We start from the raw sequence: 17,563 nt of genomic DNA, 5'->3' as shown, positions 1-17,563 counted from the left end.
TAAGTTTTTCATAGCTTAGAGATTTTTGCTTAGAGGCAGATTATTCGTCATAAAAAATAACTTAACTAACATTATTATCTCAAAAACTTTTAACAGGGTTGCGACATATTGGAGACAAATCGTTTAATTTAATAACTCACACACTTTTAGTAGACTTTTACTAAGATAAACTTTCCACAAAGTTAGCTTAGTTATTATTTGTATATATCTATATGTATTTCGTCAAATTCGCTTTTGCTTTCATCAGGAAAATTCCTAATATTAGGACTTGTTTAAGTCTTTTCATTTCTCTTTTCAGTTCAGTTTCAAAATAATGGTTTTATGCTCCAAGGATTTGAAGAAATTGACGAATTGTTTTTTATTTTGATTAAAATTAATTAATTAATAAAAATAATAATTAATAAATAATTAATAATTAATAAAATTAATTAAATAATAATTGTTTTTGTGTAAGTACTTTATTCCAACTTCATATATTTAATTAAAAATTTTTTTTTTGCATTTATAAAATATGTGTTTCTATATAAAATATTAGCCTTAAGCTTTTTTTATTAAAAAAATATAAATTCAGAATGGCAGCTAAAGTAAGTTTTTATAAAACAAACAATCATAAAAAGTTAACATTTTATAAATATTTATAAAACAAATCATCAACATTTATAACGTACTATTACACCTTATCTACGCATACCAACGTATTTAGTCCAGATACTCTTCGTTTCAAAATAAGTTTTGTTCCGTGAACATATGATCGCGTCCTTAAAAATAGTTGCATACGAATCAGGAATAGCAGGATTTTTATAAAGATTATACACAAATTCATAGATCTATATTGGAAAAAAAAAAATAGCCTTAAAGACAATTTAATTAATAAGATTATTATAACTCTTACTTTAACTTCTTGATCCTTAAAGAAAACATGATCGCACAACAGTTGCAGGCTTTCTGGAAATATTTCATTGCGCGCTTTATATGTTGTAGCCACAATATCTAAATTGCCCAATAATACACCGCAACCGGAAAGTACATCCACAGTTAATATTAAAACGTCTATGATGAATAACGCCTTTTCAAGTTTTTCTTTATTTGATGATTCCGCCAACAGATTTTGAATTTGTAGCAGTAATTCCATAACCCAACTGGAACTTTGCTCATCACTATTGAAAGCATAGAGTGTAGCAGCTAAATGTCGGAATAGAAAATGATGCTCCTCACGTTTCGTTGCAAATGCGTCTATAATAGTTGTTAACCAATGTAGCTGATTCGCTAATTTGCTATTGTAGAGCACTAAATAGCAGCGTATAATTGTGGCTTTCTTTAGTTTGCCAATTGGCGTTTCCCACCAGTTAGCTGGTGAGGTGAGACCATCAATAGTAACAACAGGTAAACAGGAAACAACTTCAGTATAACGTTCAAAAAGCTAAAATAGGAAGATTATTATTATTATTATTATTATTATTAGTATTAATTATTACAATAATATTTTTTTCTCCGACAATATAGAATAGATTTGTTTTTGTTGTGCAATATGCTAAAATATAAGAGGATTTACTGCTAATGTTGATGTTGTTGTAACCCGCTGGGACCTGCTTGCGAAGTTCTTTTAGGAGGTGTTGAAAGGCACTTGATCGTAGCTGGCGACAAGTGGCTCCGGGGCATAGACCTGGCCGTTCTTGGGACCAATTCGCAATGTTATATATTTTGCTTCATTCAAAGATTGTGGGATAAGAGCTTATTAGTAGGCTCTAGGGGAAAGAATTTTAAGTCTACATATAGATTCAGTATACTTTTAGAGATTATATTTTCAGGATATATTTCCAGATATTGTTTTCGAGTCAGTAGACTTGAATTCAATTTCCGACTAAATGAAGAAATGTTGACATAAGTATAGGCCAAATTTTAGATTGATTTGGTTTATATATGTGTGGAGTAGAGCTGTCAATGTCGATTATCCTAATATGAGCAATACATATTAGTATACATATCAAAATTTCATCTATTCAAATATTTAGAAACATTTAAATTATTTAATGCAAGCCGCTTATTCAAACTGTTCCAACCATTTCATACATATTCGTATATTCTTATTAGCAAAATAATTCGAATAATATTAATAGCAATAGAGAGGTAATTGAGTTTTTGGAAAGGTATTAATGACATTTGAATGAGTTCTGATATTATTTATTTTACATCTATTTAATGAGAGACGGCTTAAACAATTTGTGGAAATTTATACGCTTTGATTTGGATTATAATCACCTTCCCTCTCATACTACTATTTAAGTCTTTTTAATTTTTTCTTTTTCCTTTTTTTTTGCTTTATAGATCTTTATGGTCTACAGCAACAACATCCAACAGAATTTAACGACCGTTCCTTAAATTCAAATAAAATGAATAAACTTCGAGTTATTACTATTACTTCTAAAAATTTGTTTTGATTAATATCACCACTTATAAACCCTATCGATTATAATGACCGGATTGGATCGATCCCTACAATATCGTTGCAACCAGTTTCGACTGTATATCTTATACATAATGCGTTAAATAACTTACTCTAGAATCCAAATCCATGGAATCCATATGACGTTCTACGATTAATGTGTAAACATCTAGCACTTCTGGTAAATCACATTTGCTGTATATATATTTGACACTATCAAGAAATTTTTCGAATAGGCAACCTAAGATATGAAAAGTTGTGTTAGTTAAGATTTTAAAAATATATCACATAATTTTACTACCTTCAACAAATCCATTTAATTGCGATTCTTTGAAACAGTACACAGACACCTTCTCCGCAAAATTTTTAGTAATTTGTAAACTAACTCCACCACTAATGTCAGGTAGCAAAGAGAATAACAAAAGTAAATCTTCCTCAAAGCAGTTGGGTTCAAAGTCCAAGAGAAAGTTCTCTAATAAACGCCTAGCGGTACCAGAGTAAAGTACTTGATTTGTTGCAATAAGTATGCAGTATTTTCGTGTATCAAATGAGATATGAAAGAAACTATATAAAAAACTCCAGTCAATTGGCGGTATGGGTTTTGGAAACTTCTTCGATATTGCACGCAATGCATTAGTTACAACATGTGGTTCTGTTATATGATCCCCCAATTGTGCTTGATGCACTAGATAGTTGATAATTTCACGTAATGGACTATGTTTGGTTAATTGTGTCAACTTTCTGGGTTCTGGTTTACCCTCAGGCAATCGATACACCCCACTGCGATATTCATTAATTTCGTTATATATAAAATGTGCTATTAAGTCTGCTACCGCTCCACCACAATCTGGTCGCATTTGCTGAAGTACTTGTACCCAACATTCACCAGGTATTCGATCTCTTTGTAAATCCACAACTTCACGCCCACTGGAACCTATATACTCTTGTACTGCTCTTATATGTTGACGATATTGAATTGGTATATGTCGTAGTGTCAACATAGAACTGGGATCATAATCTTTAAGTGCAGAGAATGCTTCTTTTACCAAATCAGATTTAGAATCTGGATGGCTTATAGTTTTCCATAGCTGTTCTAAGGCTTCATCAACCAATTTTTCATAATCATCGGTGGGCGTTTGCAGTGAAGGAATACGAGCAAAAAATCGAAATAATGATCTTAAGGAACGTGGACGTGTTTCATGACGAAATTTATTACTCAACACATTCCATGCAGATGTTATATTTATAACATCGTTAGTACAAAGTAAAGTTATAGCATCCAGTGCTAGAGATGTTGGCAAATCGCCTGCTTCATCAGAGTTTGAAGTAAGAGTTTCGGATAGTATACCAACAAAATCTGCTCCATGTTGTGTTGGTCTGCAATAATATAAAAAAATATTTGTTTAATATAAAAGGATATATAGAACTATTTAAATATATATGATTTACTTCTCGTTGCATATCTCTTTAATCGTGTTAGTCCTTGTAACAATAAATTCCCAATCTTTGTTTTTATTAGGCAGTGATAACAACTTGCAGAGAAATGTGTATGTACGTGGATCCACACGCCATAAACGCATATATAAATCCAAACAGAACGACGCATTTTCTGTAGTTAACTTACGAATAGTGCTCAAAATCATTGGAACATTGTCCTATAATGGTAAAGAAATATTAAAATTGATTTTTAAAGTCATTTATGATGAAAGAAACCATGTTTCTTCATAGAGACGTATTTTGAACAGTAGTGAATTACAACAACAAACTTTTTTATTATTTATTTAATCTAATTATGGCTGACCATATAGCTGTTTCGAGTATTGCCAAAAACCCATCATCAGTGATCTTGGAATTATTTCTTATATATAATTATTTGTAAATAATTTTTTGAGACTGCAAGGCCTAAGGGTCGTACCCTGTCAAATTTGAAGCTAAGAGTCAGTGCTCATTAGCCATTTAACTTAAAATCATATTTGACTTTTATATTTAAACTTGTAGTTTAGTTAATTTGCTGTGGAAGTTTATTAACAAGTTCACTTCCTGTGTCATATTGGATGGAAATCGTAATTAATAGAATAATTAGAATAATGGAATTAATTAAATTATTTTTAATTGTAAAGTAATGTTATAACTTAAAAACTTAAGATCTAAATTATATATAATTCTTATTGTAATAAACCTTAGATAGATAAAATCGTTAAACAAACGTACCTTGGATACTGCAAAACCAGGCAAACCACGCAGTAATTCCAATTGCACTTCCGGATTATGTTCATGTGCTAATTTAAATATGTAAGTCATTAGAAAATCATAAGCAATGTTGCTATTAATTTTGATTATTTCCAGCAATGATTCATAGATTTTGAACCAACAATCAATTGAAGGCTCATGCGATAAGAACAGCGCACGCAGAAATAAATGCAAACGTTCACAAAAAGCCGTATTTGATTTAACATTGAGTGTATCAACAAAATTAAATACATCCTTGAATTCGGACTCATCAAATGATTCTACCAAATTGGCTAAATCAAAAGCAATTGCAATATCTGTATGGAAATAACGTATTTGTGCTGGTTTTAGTTCTTTGGTACGTGTTGGACTCTCATAAGAGCTAGTGTTATTGGATAGTGATAAAATTTTCTTTATAATTTGATGAGCCAGCGTCATGCCTTCTGGGGGTATGAATGCAGTCTGAGACATCCACTGGATGATACCATCAAGACACATGTTCAGAATGTATTGATTCCCACAGTTCTCCTGTACAACGATAAATGCAATGTTTCGCAATAACTCGGGCAGATAGAACGGCGATAATATATGCAAACCATCAGCAAATAATATAAGTAAAACATTGTAATGATGTTGGGTGTGTTCCCGAGCTGAATGAAGTACACGCAGTAAAGAATTTAAACTTGGACGTGGATCTATACCATACTTCATAAGTATATTGACAACTAAAGCTTGATAAATGCATAAATCAACTGATAATGATATATCCTTAATACTAAGGAAATAATCAATTGCTTCGGTGAGAAGTATGCTCGTAAAGAGACAAGTCGCTGTTGAACATAATTTGCTCCATGATAATACCTCTAGGACAAGTGCATGTGCATCTCGATTAGTTTTACATAACGATAATAGAATAGTCCATATTGTTTTGGAATCTGATAAATTTTGTGAATTACAAAGTATATAGAGAAATACTGGACGTAGGTATTCAATGCTCATATCCCTTATCCTAAAAAATATATATATTAGTTTACATTTTTTGTAGAATAATAGAAATTGAATACTTACTGCGAGTCATGATGCGTGCAGATCATTTTAATTTTATTTCCAATGTCATTCATGTTGACTGAGGGATTTTGCAACAATATTATGAAAGGATGTTGTTGAATCTTCAGACCAAATTGACTTTTGTAGACCTCATCTTTTTTTAAATTGGCAGCTTTCCTTTTAAGTGTGAGCATCAACAAACTGTCTATAGACTCTGTTATTATTATATATTGGGTTTGGCTGAAATGGAATTCAGAAATATAATTATTATAACAATATTAGAATACAGACTATTAATACAGACAAAACAGTTTTATTCTCTAAATAGAAAGAATATAACTTTTAAGAAATCAGCAGTGCTGAAAAAAATAATAAGAAAGTAAAAAATTAATCGATATTGCTTATAAGGAAAAATAAATAGAGGGAAAACATATAATGACATATTAAAAAAATTACGAAACTCTAGAGAAGTTAAGTATAGGTACAATTTGTTTCTTAAGGTGAAGCTGAAAAAAGAGGTCCTAGTAAATAATTTACATATATATATACACACGGTGTCCTTAAGGACACATCCAAAGAAAACAAAAACCAGGCTAACTATCTACATTTTAATTGTCTACAATTTTTTTTTTATGACTGGGAACCCATATAAGAATGATATACGCTAATCGATTTTTCTCTCTGATTTCTACCCTACATTGTCTTACCAATTTTCATTTAATGGCGAAAGATTGAAGTATTTTAATTGACTGTCAATGAAAATGACAACCTGTCATTCATCCTTGATGTGATTTTTTATTAACCCACATGTCTTCCATAAGGCACGCGGTCTACGACAAAGACCTCTAAGACTGGTCTTTAAAACTGTGGCTTTATTAGGCAGCCAAAGAGAGTAATTTTAATCTGTGAATGGCAAAAATATTTCTGCACTTACTAAGTACCTAGTCTATTTTTGCGTTATCCGTGGAAATAAATATATTGTTATGAATTTAGAAACTAAATGAAATTAGAAATAGTTTTCTAAGTATATGATAGATAGTTGGAAAATAAATTGTATTCTATTATTATTATTAGAGAGAATTGTGTATTGGCGATTGCTAAAATTTAGAGCAATAAAGCGGTTATATACAACTAGACTCAACTATTTAATTGTTTATCGGGATCCAGCGATTGCGAACGACGACGCCAAATCCGAAACGTACGTAACAATATATTTCTTTTTCACTCATTTCTTAATAGAAATATTATCGTGATAAAAAACTTTTGAAACATAAATATGGAGTAAGTCTTCAGACTTTCTGGTCGCGTCCGGTAAACACCACCCATTCTTCATAATCTACCATCCACTATTCACATCGTAACTCATCATTCGGTTTGTAGATCCTTTCATGTAATCTGCTTTCTAAATCAAAAAGTGTTGTTTACAAAAAAAACAACACTATTCCGGAGCCAATGGTCGAGTTAGACTAATAATTGCTAAAGGGACCTACACAAGCAAAGCCCTGGCGGCTATAACCACAGTAACAATATATGCAGAGAATATTACATTTTTGAATAAGATTTATGCAACTTGTAGTAAAGAGACATAGGCCCTGAAGCGAAGAGACTTGAACAAAATTAATTGCCACGAAATCGTTTTGAAGAATTGATATGAAAAATGTTCCCTACCATGGTTGGTTGGTTGGAGTGGCGGCCTAGCATCCCAAAAAGCCCACTTAAGCACAAATAATGGCCCCTTGTGGTACCACAGGAGTTACGTTGATTTATATAAAGATTGTAATCAGTATACATTCAACGTCGAAAGAAAGGTAACGACTCCCCTATTAGGTAAAGAAAAACCAACTTGACAGTTCTATAAACTTGGCTAGGTCCCTAACATTACAGGATGTCAACTCAGTCAGGTCAGTTAGAATAGGAGATCCAAGGGTTTTTAATCTTCTTCTGGCTAGGGAAGGGCACTGACACATGAGATGAAGTACAGTCTTCTCCTCATCCTCAGAACCACAACCTCGACAAAAGTCATTAAAGGGGAGACCCAGTCTCATAGCGTGCCTTCCTATTACGCAGTGTCCCGTCAGCACAGATAACGTAGAGCTGAGCAGGTTCCGTCTTAGTTGAAGTAGCTGACTAGTTCTTTTCTTGTCTAAGTTCGGCCAAGTCAACCTAGAAATCTGACATTGAGGTTCGTCAGCCCAGTATTGCTTGGCTATGCTCAGGTATTTTTGTATGATTGCCAGTTTAACTGTAGCAAGTGGAACGCCTATATCAGAGAGGTTATTGTTAGGGAGAAGAGCACCTGTCTTGTCTAGGTCGTCTGCCCTACAATTTCCTGTGATATCCCTGTGACCAGGTACTCAAATAAGTTTGACCCTAACAAACCTAGCTAGGTCGTTTAGTGAAGCAGTTCCCTACCATGGTTACATATATATATGTGCAAAATATATACAACTTTTGTTATTAGATACAATTTTACTTAATTATAAAATATTCAAACCTTAAATAAATAACTCTAATTTTTTTATTACATCCATATCAAGTAAGCCAGGATATCCATCTAAGGATTACTGATATTTTTTGCTGAATATTATTTTTATGATTTTATGTCAACAAAGCACTTGGGGTAGCTGTTGACATTTGTGGGTGGGTGGAGATTAATGAAATCAATCCGTATATTTCCTGCAAAATTTTTTATTTCAATTTACTGTTCTTACTACGGCGTTACTTATGCAAATATGCAAACACGCATGCAGCAAGGTAAACTTTTTCTATGATATCCTTCGGACCTTTCGTTTTATTGCTAATGTTTCAAAAATCCTTCAAATGCTTTAGGATTCAAGTTCAATGAAGGGCGGTGGCATAAGCTTTTCTATAAAAAAAAAGTTATTTCGTATTTAAAATTGATTTCTTAATGTAAAATAAATTAGAAACGATTTCACTATCAAGGCCAAAGGATATATACACAATATGATTGAATAATTAGCATAGACGGAAACAGGAAGTAATAAATAATTTAAGTGCTTTTTTTCAGAGGAAAGAATAATTGCATTAAAAATGCGAATATTTTAATCTTTAATGATGGTTTTAATAGCAGTAAATTAGGCGTCAATTGCGTAAAGTTTAACACTTATAATCGTTTATATATATGTACTTAATCACATATATTTGTATGGGTTACAGTTTATAACTGGCATGTTAGAGTTTTACGCACCTACGAGTTTAGCAAGTAGGTCGTTTAAACCAAAATAGAAAATTTGAGTAAAATGTGCTAATGAGGCTATTAAGTTTATTCAACGGTAGAGAATTACAAGGATTAACAACACGCGCTTCCTTTGTCCTATTTTCACTGGTTTGCATTCTGTGCAGAGGGTACTTAAACAAACTAAAGAATTGTGTTTATAAGTTTCCTTAATGTTACATTATAAAAAAACTATACATTTTGCTTAGTTTATGCCAAAATATATTACTACAACTAAATAAAAAATAAAACTCAATTTCGAAGCTACATACCTACAAGCAAGCACCTTTGTTATTTTACGTAGCATTCTATGCCGTGTTGGCCTAATACTACGGTGTTCAAAAACACACGTATTAATATAAAGCGTCAATCAATGCCCCATTGGAATAGCCTTCCTTATTCCGCTGGTGCCAATGAAGAAATTCATATAAGTCATAACTTCCATCTTGGTAAGATGCGAGGCCTACCTTAAACCTCTGCTACAATTTGGGCTGTAGCACCCGGTATGAAACGCACTCCACAGCGAATGAATGATAATCCTATATCTAACTCATTCTTCCCGCGTAAGTTTGGGTATTAACCAACAGCCACTACGAAGCCAACGCCAATGGTCAGAACAGCCGAAGCTGTGGGCCACTGACCCCCGTAGTACCAGATCAGTTCATCTCTGGTCAGATGTCGCGAGTGCGGATCTCACTCACTACCATTTGCACTTCGAAGCTACATACAATCATATTTTGTAGGCTATAATCTGTAACCACTGATTACTCTTATTAACATGTCTATACATAGATAGGTATAACAGTTATAACAGCTATTTCAAGTATCCAATTAAGTCTATTGGTCCAATTAAGGCTATAATCAGTAACCTCTGATTACTCTTATTTGCATATAGTATAGTTAGAAACGTATAACAGATATAACAACTATCTCAAGGCTCTAAAGCCGGTGGGTTGAAAGATACTTGAAGTGAAGGGAGAATCGTGTACTACTTTAATTAGATGAAAAAGTTGTTTTGATTCCCTATCTGTGTGTGAAAGATTGGGCCTTTGAAAACCAGTCGGACTTATTGACTAATGCAAGTATTTGACATATTTTAATGTTGGATATATCGTTGAATAAATTAAAGCATGCAGCACTTATAAACTGAACCCTGGATAGTGACACTGTAGGTGTTGTAAAGAACTTGCAAACATGATCTAAGAAGTTTCGATAGGACAGACCCTTTCTAGAACCATACAGTTCTATAGTCCAGTAACTCGTCATAACTGATATTATTTTATTGTAGATACTTCCTGCTTGTTTTTGTGGATTAAGTTAGACGAATTCTTGTTTGCCGGTCGCAAAAAATTATCTTAATTCTGAAACTGCTGAAACTTGTCACATATGTTTCTTAACTTATTCATTGAAAAAATTATATTTGTTAAATATTGATTTGATATTACGTATTATCCTTTTATACTAAAATTCTTTCAATTACTTATTGTCATTTCCTTTAAGGCAGATGTAATTAAAAATAAATATAATAAATAAAAATTTTATCTGCTCTGCACTGCTACCTAATAAGTTGATGAATTCTTTACATTCAGGCATTACCTTGGACGAAATGCAGATTACTAACAAACAGCACTAATAATTGTCTGAGTATCTGTGATAATATTGGCTTTTTTTCTTCAAACTTTATGGTCACAGCATATAAATATGTACTTCCTGTCGAAGACCCAGTCAATTGGCTTTTAGAATAGTGAAAACTTCCGATAGAGAAAATATATTGTAATAGAGATGCAAAAAAGATAGGATTTACAAACCAAGGTGCAAGGGATTACAAACGTCTCAGAGGGATTACAAAAGCACGGGTTACAACAACAACAGTAAAATTCGGATTACCGGCAAATATTGTTTGTTGAATCGATACAGGGTCTAATAATTAAGTAACGTATATCTTAATGGTAGTTAAAATGATTTATCATTGAATATTTTATAAAGTGTATTATAATGCAGTATATAGTAAAAGAGATAGGAAATGTTTCCAAGTAAAGGAGCATAAAATATTGAATTTCGGTGTATATTTTAAAACAAAAGCATGTAACCATTAATTTTTGTTATTGTGTGACATTAGAACTGGAAATTTTAATCAGCTATTGAATGCATATTTTACATTCACAACAAAGATATAGTTATGTTATTGGGTCTAATAAGAAATATGAGAAATGTTTTTTACGTCGTAAAAGAGAGCTAATTATGACGCAGTTGGTACGAATGACATTTGTCGTTTGGATAGACAACTAGTTTTGAGAAATTGTCGCTTCTGAAAGCTGTCTTTTACTCTACCTTTCTCGCACACCTTTCACGAAATCCCATCCTAACACATTTGTTTGTTTTGTGATCTATTCAAGTTTTTCGCTTAACACGTTTTTTTACCGATACTACAATAGTACAGTATTGTAATTTGGTTTTTAAATTTATTTTGGAAGTGGAATGACCTTTATTGTTATGTTTTGGATATGACAACTCACTAGCGCTATGCGACGCTACTAAAGGAATGAAATTAGTTGATATAGGATTAGCGTGCCAACCATTGTTGCTTCCAAAAATGTCATATAGAACTAAACTAATAATTAATTTCATTAAAACAAGGTGACTGACTATGTGGCTTACAAGGTGGCAAAATTAGGAAGGATTAGGATATCAGTAATTGCATGTATAAAAATGATTGATGACTTAAACGCGAACATTGGTCTGAATTTCATGTCAGGATATGTTATATATTATGTATGTGAAATATCCAGCACGAAAGGTTTTAACAATTAGGAAACCTATTTGAAAAATATAACTCCTAAGTAAATTCGAAACGGAGTTTGAAGCTTTTCATAGTGAAATAAACTGTTTCCCAATGCAATAAATTTAACTGCGGCAAGGAAGTGAAGTTTAAAAGTAGCACGTCAACATAAAACTTAAAGAAAAATGGCAACAACAAATATCTGTCTGATTGTTATACACGCACAGTGCAAACAGCTTACTTAGTTAAAAGTAATTGAGCACCCACTGACTATTGCGGAGGATAATGCATACAATTGCAGCGGTCGGTAAAAACACTAAGAGACAGCGAAGCAGTTTACTCCAATCCACATGCACTCAGTTCAAGGTATGCTAAACGGAAATGACACAGCTAAGCCAGTAGTGAAGCATTAAGACCTGACCACTTAAATAGTTAGAATATCAAATGAAAATCAATGTAAAGGAAAGTGCGCGAAAATAAAAATAATTTATGCTGTTATCCTTGAAGCGATTTGCTTTTGCTTTGTAGCAATTTCCGTACGGGAAACGGAAATAAAAAGGCGTAAACGCCTTACACTTTTGTTAGCAAATTGCACTATTATATATTATAGTTATCTTTATAAAATAATTCATAAACTTACGATGCAGTTGGCAGTAAAGATATTAGCATTGACAAAACATTTGTGACATCTATTTCACCATCTTCCACCAGACGCACAAACGTTTGGCAGCTCAAAAGACTTAATTTTGCATTCTCTGTTTTACATTGTGCTTTCAAAAATTCAATTTCCTTAATATTATGATCCAATATGTTTTTGGCGTGGCTTTCACAAATTTTCTGGTAAATTTTTTCCAAACAAGCACTGATTTTCACCACTGATGAATTGAGTGTAATTGATTTGAATTCATCCATTGCAATAATATTACTCTTACGTATTGGTTAACTAAAATGATTTGAAAACTTAATTAAATGCAAATAAATGAAATTTTTTTTATATGAAATTGTAAACTTGCTAATGCAGCGTTTTGTTGTGCCAAACAATTTCTCTTTTGCGATGTACAATCCCGCCACAACAACACGTCCACACACGGTTAACTGCTACTTACGTATAATTTGCGATACGCCAATTGCTGTAGATTTGGTTTTGTAGTTTGTTACCAATTTAATAGTTTACAGCGCAAGTCCTTGCGTGTTTGTTTTTAACTTTTATTATTAACGACAACAAAAAATTGGTAATAGAACTAACAACCAAAACAAAACATTGTGAAAGCGGCAAAAACAGCTGATTCCAGCTTTACTTGTTTACAAGTGAAGTTAGCTGCGTTGATTTAGTTTGCGTCACATGGTTTGTTTATGAACTAAAAAATTCACTGCAGATGGCGGCGTAACTTCGTAAAAATCGTTTACACTTTAAATTGTTGGTTAAATATTTATATTTTTAGAAATAATTTAGATATATAGGTAAATAATATGTTAAATAATATATATTATAATACATGTTAAATAATATAAAATAACATATGTTGGGCATGACTGTATATAATTAATATATGACTTTTATTGCTGTCAATCCGTATATATAACATTAGATATGTTCCACGATCTACTCGTAGTAAAACTCACGTAAAACACAAGTCAAGTACAAACTGAGAGCGGTTATTTAATTGAACAGCTTTGTGTAAAATCTGGTGAGAAAACCAGAACCGCGTAAATAAACAACACAAAAATTTAAACTCGAACCAAACAGCTGATTCACACATCACACAAATTTTACTTGTTATAAAATTAACGAGTAAAGTCAGTGTAACATTTTCAAATTTCAACAGGGATGTTACGTACTTGTATATATACAGTGTTACTCAAAGTTACTACGAGTAGCTCGTGGAACAGACCTATAACATGTTCTTTATTCCTTGAGTGTTACTTCCTTTAGTATAAGATCTTCAATTTTTGTTTTAAATTTTGTTCAGCTGTTTTTATTTCTTTATTGCTATTTTATTAGAATTTGTAAACATAAATAATTTTAAATAAATTCTTTATATATAGAACAAAATTGATGTGGATTTATATGCTTTGTTTTACTGGAGCTTTATTAGAATTGGAGAATGGTGAAATGATAATTCAAGAGATGTGGAGTTGCGTCAAACGGGGTTTCTATTGATTTCCTTAATAATACAGAAGTTCATAAGTCAATTTTAGTTTGTCTGAGAGTCGGTAAATTGGTGTTCCTGTAGATAGATGGTTAAAGTTACTATGTATATATTATATAGATTATATATAGATACTATATTATCGTATTTTTCGGTTGTAAGATACATTACCACACGCAACAGAATTAAATGCTATTTTTCACTTAAAAATGATATGTAGTTCAAAGAAATATGTTTGATAAATGTGGCTATAAACATAGATCATATTGCGCAATGGATAATAACCAGAAGAGCTGCGTTAAACAAAAGTTGTCGCAATTCAAGTCGTATTAGGACCGCATGCTCTGAATGTTATAATGGAAGCGATATATGTATATTTAAATCAACTATTGTTTAGTGAGGGATAGTCATAACTCATTGTTATTTAAGTTGCACTTCTATTGTGTTGATAGGAGTGAGACAACAAGATGTAAAATCAAATGCAGGAAATTGAAAAACTAGGACAGTCATAGTCCTTCGTAATTTAAGTTGCAATTCTACAACTTTCTGTTGATTAAAGTAAGATTGTGAGTTCCCCTTATAGACCTTCTCTCGCTTGAGCAACACACATACATGCATATATGCTAATAATTTTTGATGCTGTTTGTGAAAACATATCCTACTCATATATTATTAGTTGGAAGAAAAGAGATAGTATAAAACTTTTAATTTACAGTTATAAAAAGTTTCTGCTTTTTCAATGCAGTAAATTGGTGTTTGCGTTTCGATAGAATGAGCGTGTTGAACATGGCTGAAGAAATCCTAGCAAATATGGAAGTCAAGTAAATATTCAAATTTTTATTAATTTAATTTAGATTAATAATAAATTTATTGTTCTTATTTTAGAAATATTTCCGCTACATTCAATTTAGGAATGGAGGTCGATCTGTTCTATATTTACTGTCGCACACGCAATTCCGAGTATAGTCCCCGAGACTTTCCGGGGTTACGAATGCGCATGCGGATACCTGTTTCTTGTGCATTGATATTTAAATCCGGGAAAGTGAATGTGGTTGGAACGAAGAATGAGGCTGATGCTCGCCTTGCGTCTCATAAGTATACTAAGCTTTTGCAGAAAATTGGCCTTAATGTTGTTTTTAAAGACTATAAGTTGAATAATATAGTAGCAACTATCGATGTTCATTTCCCCATAGAATTGGAAGAATTAAATAGGAGACACATGCAGTTTACAAGTTACGAACCAGAAGTGTTTGCAAGTTTATCATACCGTCTTCCGAATATGGTTTTTAATATTTTTGCTAGTGGTAAATTGGTAGTGACTGGTGCGAAATCGCGTGATGCTATTAAGGACGCCTTTGAATATATTTACAAGGCTTTGGTTGCCTTAAAATAGATAAAATAGATTTGTATTTTTGTTTATGAAATATTATTGTAAATAAAAGTATTAATAAATTTTGTTAACAAAATATATTCAAATATGTTTATTTTAACTAAATGGGTTTGGGTGAATGGGGCGTTAACGCAAAATAATATGTAATGTTTGTTGTATTTAAAGAACATATTGGAAAGAACACACCGTAAAAGTTGTGTGTGTAAGGTTCAAAACTATGCAGGTCCATAGGTATAATTAACAATTATAATAATCACAATGTTGCATTAATTGTGAGACAAATTCGTGTTAATGATAATATATCTAACTTTATCGTTAATATATCTAATAAAGCCATAGAAAGAACGCCTGGAAGCGGCATTTAGGAGATGAAAAATAATATTGATTTGGATGAACAGAGCCGAGATGAACAGAGTAATATTTGGAATAAAATAGTAATTAAAAGCTTATGCTAGGGGAATCTTTATTATATTCATAGCAAAGTATCGCAATTCATTCGAATTCGAAGACGTGACGAACGTGTCCTATGTTCTTTGGGTTGTTCTTTGAGCTATTTTTTGCATAGTTTTTGTGTTGTACTTTGCGTTATTCTTTATATTGGTGTTTGTCTTGTTCTTTGTGCTGTTCTAGTGTTGTTTAATGATTTATGTTGTCCCTTATGTTATGTATTTCTTCCTTTTTCTGTTATTCTATGTATTTTTTTATGTCTTCTTTTATGTGGTGATCTTTGTGTTGTTCTTTGTATTGTTCTTGTGCTATTCTTTGCCGTTGCTCTTTGTGTTTTTGTATGTGTTTTTCTATTTGTTCTTTTGCATATTTTTCGATTTGGTGCTTTTTGTGCTGTTCTTTGTTAAGTTCTTCGTATTGTTGTTTGTGTTGCTTTTTAATTGTTTTTTGTATTGTTCTTTGTATTGATCTTTGCGGTGTTCTTTGTGTTCTTTGCGTTTTACTGGATTCACACGAGAGTTTTGTTTGTATTTTTAGCTGTCATGTTTGTAATTTGAGGTGAAATTTGATCTTGCTTTCAACTCAAAATGATAATTTTTGACAGCTAATATTACAAACAATCGTGTGAGTCCAGTATAATGAAATTTAGTTAACAATAATAAAAAGATGAAAATAATACTGTAATCGTTTTGAAATACTTACGATTCAGTTTATAAATAGCATTAAAGATTACAATATTCACCACATTTTGGTTTTTTACTCCAAATATCAAAAAAAAAAAAAAATTGGTTTATTAACATAAAACTAAATTTAAAACAAAAATAGCTAATAGATTTTTTAAAATAAAATACTTTAGCAAATTAACATCCAGCAGATTTCTTGGCTTAGTCAAGTTGAGAGAATAAATGAAGAAGAGCCAGCGAAACAGATATTTGAAGTGTTAATTGGGGGAAAAAGTGGTAGAGGTAGACTGTGTTTTCGGTGGTTCTCTTAACTGGATCAGTTAATCGCATTTGATGTACGAGACTGGATAAGGAGCGCACCCAGCAGAGGGACCTGAAGAGATACGCAGCGTCAGATCGAAACTCAGTAATGAGTTGTTATGGTCAAGCAAGTCAAGCAAGCAAGTAAATACTCATGGATATTTGATGATATCAAAAACAGCTGTATGGTCAATTCAAGGCTTCAGTTAATTGAAAAAATTTTTTTTCTTTTGGATTTAATAATTTCCTCACTACTACTTTTTTTTCTATTTGAAATAGATTTATTCTCATAGTACAAAATACTGGTAATAACAGTGTTTATATTTAAGAAAACAATAAATCTATAACAGGTTAACAAATTTATGTAGCGGTGTTTGATGCGTTGGTTCTAAAAATAATATGATAAGAGCAATTGTTGTTCACGAATAAAGAGGAGTGTTAATAACAAACAGGTTTCATTACTGATGATTTCTGACAATTGGTTAAATGCCAATTATTTAATTTTTAATAATTCAGGAAATAAATGAAAGAATAAAGAACAAAGCAAATAAAAGCTTTAGTAGATTATTTAAAGCACTCGGTTCAAATATGCTTACTAAAAAGTCAAAATTAGGAATATATAAAATGCAAATATCTCCAATCTTAATATATGGTGCAGAGACTTGAACTATGAAAAAATCTAAAACATAAACTAAATATCTTCGAAGATATATATAGATCTCTAATTGGTCCAATTAGAGAAGAAGACGGCACCTATCGACTGAATTTTTAAGACGAATGTCTAAAACAGCTAAGAAAACCAGCAGTAAGCAAGAGAATGAAACTAAAGCAATTACAATGGTCTACACATATTCAAATAA

The 17,563-nt window shown here is 31.8% G+C and overlaps 2 protein-coding genes across 5 annotated transcripts; one reads left to right on the top strand and one right to left on the bottom strand.

The window, feature by feature from the left end:
- Positions 1 to 663: 663 nt before the first annotated feature.
- Positions 664 to 12,987, bottom strand: LOC119679255 (focadhesin-like). Of its 4 annotated transcripts, none has more exons than XM_038091502.1 (9): positions 12,743 to 12,987; positions 12,374 to 12,676; positions 5,741 to 5,959; positions 4,655 to 5,681; positions 3,893 to 4,098; positions 2,745 to 3,820; positions 2,557 to 2,684; positions 893 to 1,420; positions 664 to 827 (listed from the first exon to the last, which is right to left on the bottom strand). In XM_038091502.1, the coding sequence occupies exons 2-9, from the start codon at positions 12,643 to 12,645 to the stop codon at positions 678 to 680; spliced, it is 3,606 nt and encodes a 1,201-aa protein (XP_037947430.1). In that variant the 5' UTR covers positions 12,646 to 12,676; positions 12,743 to 12,987; the 3' UTR covers positions 664 to 677. The 4 variants fall into 4 exon arrangements, with proteins under 4 accessions (XP_037947430.1, XP_037947431.1, XP_037947432.1 ...); XM_038091503.1 differs by having other exon boundaries at positions 12,840 to 12,987; XM_038091504.1 differs by having other exon boundaries at positions 12,892 to 12,974.
- Positions 12,988 to 14,612: 1,625 nt separating this feature from the next.
- Positions 14,613 to 15,276, top strand: LOC119674860 (TBP-related factor-like). Its single transcript, XM_038086017.1, has 2 exons — positions 14,613 to 14,704; positions 14,769 to 15,276. The coding sequence occupies exons 1-2, from the start codon at positions 14,655 to 14,657 to the stop codon at positions 15,274 to 15,276; spliced, it is 558 nt and encodes a 185-aa protein (XP_037941945.1). The 5' UTR covers positions 14,613 to 14,654.
- Positions 15,277 to 17,563: the final 2,287 nt, after the last annotated feature.

Source organism: Teleopsis dalmanni, chromosome 2, assembly GCF_002237135.1.
Source record: "Teleopsis dalmanni isolate 2A chromosome 2, ASM223713v2, whole genome shotgun sequence".
NCBI classification, from domain to species: Eukaryota; Metazoa; Arthropoda; class Insecta; order Diptera; family Diopsidae; genus Teleopsis; species Teleopsis dalmanni.
Note: the sequence above shows the minus strand (reverse complement) of the source record. Positions and strands in the feature narration are given on the sequence as shown.